This window comes from Babylonia areolata, chromosome 30 (assembly GCF_041734735.1).
Source record: "Babylonia areolata isolate BAREFJ2019XMU chromosome 30, ASM4173473v1, whole genome shotgun sequence".
NCBI lineage: Eukaryota > Metazoa > Mollusca > Gastropoda > Neogastropoda > Buccinidae > Babylonia > Babylonia areolata.
Genome location: NC_134905.1, coordinates 5,568,827 through 5,576,069, shown reverse-complemented (window position 1 = coordinate 5,576,069; position 7,243 = coordinate 5,568,827). Strand labels below are relative to the sequence as shown.

The 7,243-nt window shown below is 44.6% G+C and overlaps 1 protein-coding gene across 1 annotated transcript in view; it reads right to left on the bottom strand.

The window, feature by feature from the left end:
* Positions 1 to 5,251, bottom strand: part of LOC143275234 (protein O-mannosyl-transferase TMTC4-like) — a 38,260-nt gene extending 33,009 nt beyond the window's left edge. The window contains exons 1-4 of the mRNA XM_076579208.1: positions 4,911 to 5,251; positions 3,880 to 4,120; positions 452 to 539; positions 119 to 231 (exon numbers count right to left, since the gene is read on the bottom strand). Coding sequence (XP_076435323.1) covers positions 119 to 231; positions 452 to 539; positions 3,880 to 4,120; positions 4,911 to 5,251 — 783 coding nt within the window. The remainder of the gene's footprint in view (positions 1 to 118; positions 232 to 451; positions 540 to 3,879; positions 4,121 to 4,910) is intronic.
* Positions 5,252 to 7,243: the final 1,992 nt, after the last annotated feature.

The following is a 7,243-nucleotide window of genomic DNA, read 5'->3' as shown; positions in this document are numbered from 1 at the left end:
CATAGACTCACTTTGTTTACACAAGTGAGTCAAAAAACAAAAAAAAACCCAAACAACAACGAAACAACAAAATAAAGAAGAACGGACAGCCGAAGAACAGAAGCGTGCTCAGACTCACGATGACCGTGATGCCTTGCTCTTTGCTGAACGTCGCCAGGAAACACCACAGGACGCTCACAAGCAGCCGACCCCACTTCACGCTTTCCGGCCGATACCTGCTTCCTCCCCGCTCTGAAGAAAGAAAGAAAATGCACCGTAAAGCTCGGTCTATAAGCCGCCACGACTTTTTCTCCCAGCTTCAACCCCTGCGGCTTATACATCTTATTTTCCTGGCAGCAAAAGGGTTAATCATCTACAGGTGAGGCCAGATGCAAACAGCAGTTACTTATGAATAGTTAAGGGAAAGAAAAAAATAAATTAAACTTTCATTTTAAGAAAAATACATCCTTACCATCAACGCAGGCGGAAGCGTAGGCAAGAAAAGACAGGAGGAAAAAAATGGCGCACAGGAGATCTGCTCGCCCCACCAATCCAGCCACCTGGTAAAAAACCAAAAAGACCGATTTAATGCGAAGTCATTCCGAACAACTTGTACATGTTGTATTCTGTATCAATCAACAAATTTTTTTTTTTTTTTTTGAGATGAGCATAAAGGTTCGCTCCATAAAATAAATAATCAGGTTACCATTTTAAGAATAAATAAACAATCTGAACACTGATGTGATAAATCCTCTAAAAAAAAAAAAAAAAAAAAAAAAAAAAAATCATATGCAATTACAAAATTAAATCTGAATGCTGATATGACCATTAATCCTCATTTAAAAAAAAAAAAATTCACATGCATTACCTATTTAAAGAAGAAAAAATTAGAAAAAAGTACAGAATTTTCTGAACAATAACTATTTTCTTTCAAAATGTTATAGCATATCGCTGGATACGTGTGTCCACCATTTTGTATCACTGTATACTGCTGGACATATATCTGATGCCTACATCCTTTCTCAAATTTCTGCTTTGGATGGGAAGGAGATGGACTGATTGAATCTTTCATGTTTTCGGTTTCCATTTCAGTTTCAGTAGCTCAAGGAGGCGTCACTGCGTTCGGACAAATCCATATACGCCACACCACATCTGCCAAGCAGATGCCTGACCAGCGGCGTAGCCCAACACGCTTAGTCAGGCCTTGAGAAAAAAAAAAAAGGTGAATAAATAATAGATAAGCGTACATAAATAAGTAAATAAATACATAAATAGATAAATAAATAAATAATAATTATAATATGAAGAAAAAAGGTAGTAATAATAATAATAATAATCAATCATGTGCAAAGGGAAAGAGGAGGGAGGGGAGAGGGAAGAGGGGGGTAGAGGGAAGAGGGGGGGGGGGGGTAGAGGGAAGAGGAGGGAGGTGAGGGGGGTAGAGGGAAGAGGGGGGGGGGGGTTAGAGGGAAGAGGAGGGAGGGGAGAGGGGGGTAGAGGGAAGAGGAGGGGGAGGGGGTAGAGGGGAGAGGGGGGGTAGAGGGGAGAGGAGGGGGGTAGAGGGAAGAGGAGGGAGGGGAGAGGGGGGTAGAGGGGAGAGGAGGGATGGGGGAGGGGGTAGAGGGAAGAGGGGGGTAGAGGGAAGAGGAGGGATGGGGGAGCGGGTAGAGGGGGGTAGAGGGAAGAGGAGGGAGGGGAGAGGGGGGTAGAGGAAAGAGGAGGGGGGGGGGGGGTAGAGGGAAGAGGGGGTAGAGGGAAGAGGAGGGGGTGGGATAGAGGGAAGAGGAGGGTAGAGGGAAGAGGGGGGTAGAGGGAAGAGGGGGGTAGAGGGAAGAGGAGGGGGTGGGGTAGAGGGAAGAGGAGGGAGGGGAGAGGGGGGTAGAGGGAAGAGGAGGGGGGGGGGGGGTTAGAGGAAAGAGGAGGGAGGGGAGAGGGGGGTAGAGGAAAGAGGGGGGTAGAGGGAAGAGGAAGGGAGAGGGGGGTAGAGGGAAGAGGAGGGAGAGGAGACGGGGGTAGAGGGAAGAGGAGGGGGGTAGAGGGAAGAGGAGGGAGGGGAGAGGGAAGAGGAGGGAGGGGAGAGGGAAGAGGAGGGGGGTAGAGGGAAGAGGAGGGAGGGGAGAGGGGGGTAGAGGGAAGAGGAGGGGAAACTGGAAGCGGTGACCAAGACAAGGTCAAAGGGAAACAATCCAAGCTTGCCCTCCAAAAAATAATTTTGTAGATAAATTGCGTCCCTTCACCTGGATGACAGATATTTCCAGGAAATGTTTTGTGTTTTCCTGTGTGAAGCGTCCCTCCCCATTCTAGCTAGAAATGTGGAATCCCAAAACATTCATGCACTATATCATGAGATGTTTAATGATTGGGAATCAGTCACTGAAATTTTCTGTTGTCTTTGCTGTTTTGCCTGCAGTATCAGGTGTCTTGTTCAAGTCCATGATATTCATAAAATGTGAAGCACTTATTCATTTCCAATAAGATAAATTAATTGATAAAGGTCTAGGTGGTTAGAAACAGTTTCCCCCTTTAAATTACAGTTTTCGAGGGCTGTGGACAATGTAGTGATCTTGAATCTTATGATTAACTCAAAACACTTTATGTGCAGCTCGACTCCTCCTTAAAAAGTCAAGGAGAGAGAGTGCTACTGCTCTCCTGCGGACACTTCATTGGTTGCCTGTTCAAGCTAGAATTGAATATAAAGTTGCCTGTCTATGCTTTCAGTGCCTGAATTGTGATACCACACCCTCATATCTTTCTGAGATTGTTAACCTGTACTTGCCAAACAGAACATTGAGATCTATTGATTCTCCCAGCTAACTGTTCCCCGATACTTCCTTAACTCCTGTGGAAAGAGGTCATTTTCCGTCTTCGGCCCAACAACTTGGAGTTCTCTGCCTATTGCTCTCAGACAAACAACTCATCTATCTACCTTTAAAGCAAATCTTAAAACTTATCTCTTTAAAAAAAAACAACTTGTCATAACTCAGATAGTGCTGTTGTCCCAGGCCCATGGCAATGTGAGTGTGCGTGATGGGTGAGTAGAGAGAATGGGGGTGGGTAGATGGATGGTGGTGGTGTGGTTCGAAAGGGAGAATGACCCAATTTTTACCCCTTTCACCTTTTCTATCCAAAACTTTATTAAATCTATGGCATGCAGATTATAATTATGCTTCTTTTTACATTTATGTATTTTAAGTGAAAATTGCTGTTATCTCAGCTGTTTAATCATGTGTGTGTCTGTGTGTGTGTGTGTTTGTGTGAGTGTTGTAGTATTGAGAGTATGTTACTTTGTCAGTTTTATGCACTGTGTTTTTATAATATTAATGATTCTGTTTTATGTTTCTACTGCTTTTCATAATATTATGCTTTCTTGTTTTACTTTGTGTACTGGATTGTAAAGCGCTTAGAGCTTGCTTATGCTTGTATTTTTTTTAAATTAAATATTATAAAATATTATGTTTGGGGAAAGACACAAAGTGAGAGAAAGACTGTATGCCAGGTTACAGTTTATATATATATATATATATATATATAGAGAGAGAGAGAGAGAGAGAGAGAGAGAGAGAGATTTGGGTGATGGTTTTTTGTTGTTGTTTTCTTATTGTTGTTGTTCAGTGACTTATAAACATATAGATTTGATGACAATAAAGTGCTGTGTTCCATTCTCTTTACAGAGCTATACCCTTTTTTTTTTCTTTTTCTTTTTTTCTTTTTTTTAAACTTTATTCATTTTATTTTATTTTATTCTTTTTTTTTTCTTTTTTTTCTCAAGGCCTGACTATGCGCGTTGGGTCAGGCATCTGCTTGGCAGATGTGGTGTAGCGTATATGGATTTGACCGAACGCAGTGACGCCTCCTTGAGCTACTGATACTGATACTGATACCCTTTCAGACCACACTCACGTTCTCCGTGTGCACTGGGTGAATGGCGAACATTAGAGCAGACAGGAACGCCGCCTTCGACACGCCCTCCGTTCCTCTGGGTGTGACCTCCGACGACCTGCGCTTGTCCAACTGTGAGGGGAGACGATCCAGTAAAATGGAAAACATGGACAGGAACAAGACGGAGACCACTCCGTGGAGAATGATGTTGATGATGTGAAACCCTATCGGGTGCAGACCATTGGCGAAGTAATAGTTCCACCTAGAGATTGAAATTGAAATTACTAAAAATTCAGACTAGCTGAATGTGTACACATGCACTGGCATTTTCTTCCAGATCGGCTAGATGTATAGTATACACTTATTTTTTAAACTTTTTTTCCATTTTGCAAAAAATGACAAGTACGTGTATGAGAAAGCAATAACATTTGCGAACAAAAAATGACAAGTACATGACAGGCACAATAGCTGAGTGGTTAAAGTATTGACTTTCAATCCAAGGGTCATGGGTTTGAATCCCAGTAACAGCGCCTGGTGGGAAAAGGGTGGAGACTTTTCTGATCTCCCAGGTCAACATATGTCCAGACCTGCTAGTGCCTGAATCCGTTTCGTGTTTCGCAGATCACCAAATTTGCACGTTAAAGATCCTGTAATCCATGTCAGCATTTGGTGGGTTATGGAAACATGAACAAACCCTGCATGCACACCACCGAAAATGGAGTATGGCTGCCTACATGGGGTAGATAAACAAAACCGTCAAACACATAAAATATTACATGTCTGAATGTGCATATGTGTGTATGTGTGCGTGCCTAAAATCTGATTGAATGACACAGGAAACGAATGATGAGCGCCCAATGGCGGCGATCAGTTGGCTATACCCAGGTAGGCAGCCTGTTGTGCAAATGACCACGTGTTTGTTAAGCGCTTAGAGCTTGGTCTCCAACCGAGGATAGGCACTATATAAGTATCCATATCACCATCATGTATATATATGGGGAAGCAATAACACTTGTGAACAAACACAACAACTCGTAAGTTAAACTTCCCACCTGTATGTGAGCACCGTTAGCGGTCTGTATGATTTGTGCGACTTGTTGTTCAGCTTGTTGCCCCAAAAGTCGTGCTCCACCAAACTCCACAGAGGCGTCTCCGGCTTCAAGTCTTTGTTGCCGACAATGGCTTCACTGTCGTCAAACACAAACTCCCCATCGTAGCTGACTGCAAAGCAGACGACAGACACAACGAAGAGAACGCCACGAGCAATGATGGGGGATAACGTGGGTAAGGGCAGGCAACCATCCCATCTGTTAGCGAGATCAGAGTCGTCATCAAAGCATCTGTTGTGGTGGTGCTTGTGTTTTCCATTGGCTCTGGCTGATATGGATGTCATGGTTGATTTGGCTTGCAGCAGTAAGATTTCTTTTTGAGATCTGCAAGATAAAGCACGTTTAATTAGAAATAATCAATTCTTTCACTTTCAGGTGAAGTAAACTTCACTTGCATTAGGTTTTGCTGCTGCTCCCTGGATATTCAGTCAAAACATATAAGTTAAAAAAACATGCTTGTTCTTGCAGCCATGTATTTAATCTCAACTCTCAAATCAAAGCCAATAAATCTAACCACGAATAAGTCAACTTGTCTCCCTAGGATCATTTCCAACTACTTACATGATTGTTCAGACAGAAGAACACTGACAGGGCAAAAGTCCTGGGTTTGTCAGAATGTTCCCATAACCTGACCACTGTCATAAATTATATTTCGTTTGCTTACCTTTGCACATGGTGAACTGGAATGTGTTTGGTGTGTTTGGTGTGTGTGTGTATGTGTGTGTATGTGTATGTGTGTGCGTGCGCGCACACACATGTTCCATGTTTGTGAATGCAATACTAAGACTCTGTGTGTGTGTGTGTGTGTGAGTGTGTGTGGGCGTGTGTGTGTGAGTGTGTGTGCGCGCGCATGTTCCATATTTGTGTGAAAGTAAGGCTAAGACTCTGTGTGCGTGTGCGCGCGCGCGTGTGTGTGTGTGTGTGTGTGTGTGTGTGTGAGCGCCCGCGCGCGCGTGCACGTTCCATGTTTGTGTGTGTATGAATGCAAGTCTATGAGTATGATTCTGTGTGTGTGTGTGCGCGCGCGCGCGCTCGCGCGTGTGTGTGTGAGTGTGTGACAGACAGAGCGAGCAGAATTAAACATGACAAGCCGGAAAATTCAAATCGAATGTCTGAATCAATCGATCCAACCATTGCAGACGACCATGCGACTTTACAGAATTTCTTTTAACTCGTGCCAAATATTCCATGAGTGACTTGCATTAAACCCAGCAACACACTTACCAAATACGTATTTACAGAAGCATGCCAACAGTATGCACCCACTGAATCTCTACAGCTGAGAGGAATGTGGTATTTGAAGGTGTTTAAATTCTTGAAATAGCATCGGAGGTTGCCATACTGCCAGAAAGCGTATTTCGTTGTCGTAAACGTTTGACTGTCTCGTGTGCACTTCCTGATTTGTTCGCTGTAAGGTCTCTCGTTGGCGTCAATATCGTTCGATAATGGTCATGAGATATTACTTTGAAACGACCGTTGGAATGCAGATTAAGCTTGTATGCGGTTAAGGCGGAGTCAGCCCGATACCCCCCCGATGTCGATACTCCCCCGGCTCGTTAATCCCTCTCAGAAGATCCAAAAACAAGCAAATACACAACGCAAATGTAGTACAGTTGTGACTGATCATCCTTTCTGCTTGATCAAAGATGTGTTGTGGAATGATCAGCGTGTTATGTGTTCTCCGAGTTAGGGCGATCTCTGCGGGGATCGCACCCAATACCTCTCCTCCTCCGTTCTTTGGGGGGAAATGTGTGGTCTTTCTTCCCCTTTTGTTTTTTTTCTCTGTGAGAAGTGTCTGCTCGGTCAGCCGGATGGAAGAGGTGAGGCAGAGTAGAGTAGAGTAGGGGGAGAGAGGGGGGGGGGGTGGAAGAGGGTGACTAGGACAGGCGGATATGGGGGGTTGGGGCACCTTGGGGCACTGACATAGTAGGGGAAGGGAGAGTAGGATGGGGGAAACGGCTTAGGGGTCGATAGGGAAACTGAGCAGGCGGGATGGGGAGAACATAGGAGATGGAAGAGTAGGATAGGGGGAACATACGGGTAGGGAAAGTAGGATGGGGGGACTGACATAGGGGAGGGGGAGATAGTGGAAGGGAGAGTATGATGGGGGGAACATATGGGTAGGGAAAGTAGGATGGGGGGACTGACATAGGGGTAGGGAAAGTAGGATGGGGGGAACATAGGGGTAGGGAAAGTATGATGGGGGAACATAAGGGATGGAAGAGTAGGATGGGGGGAACATAGGGGTAGGGAAAGTAGGATGGGGGGAACATAGG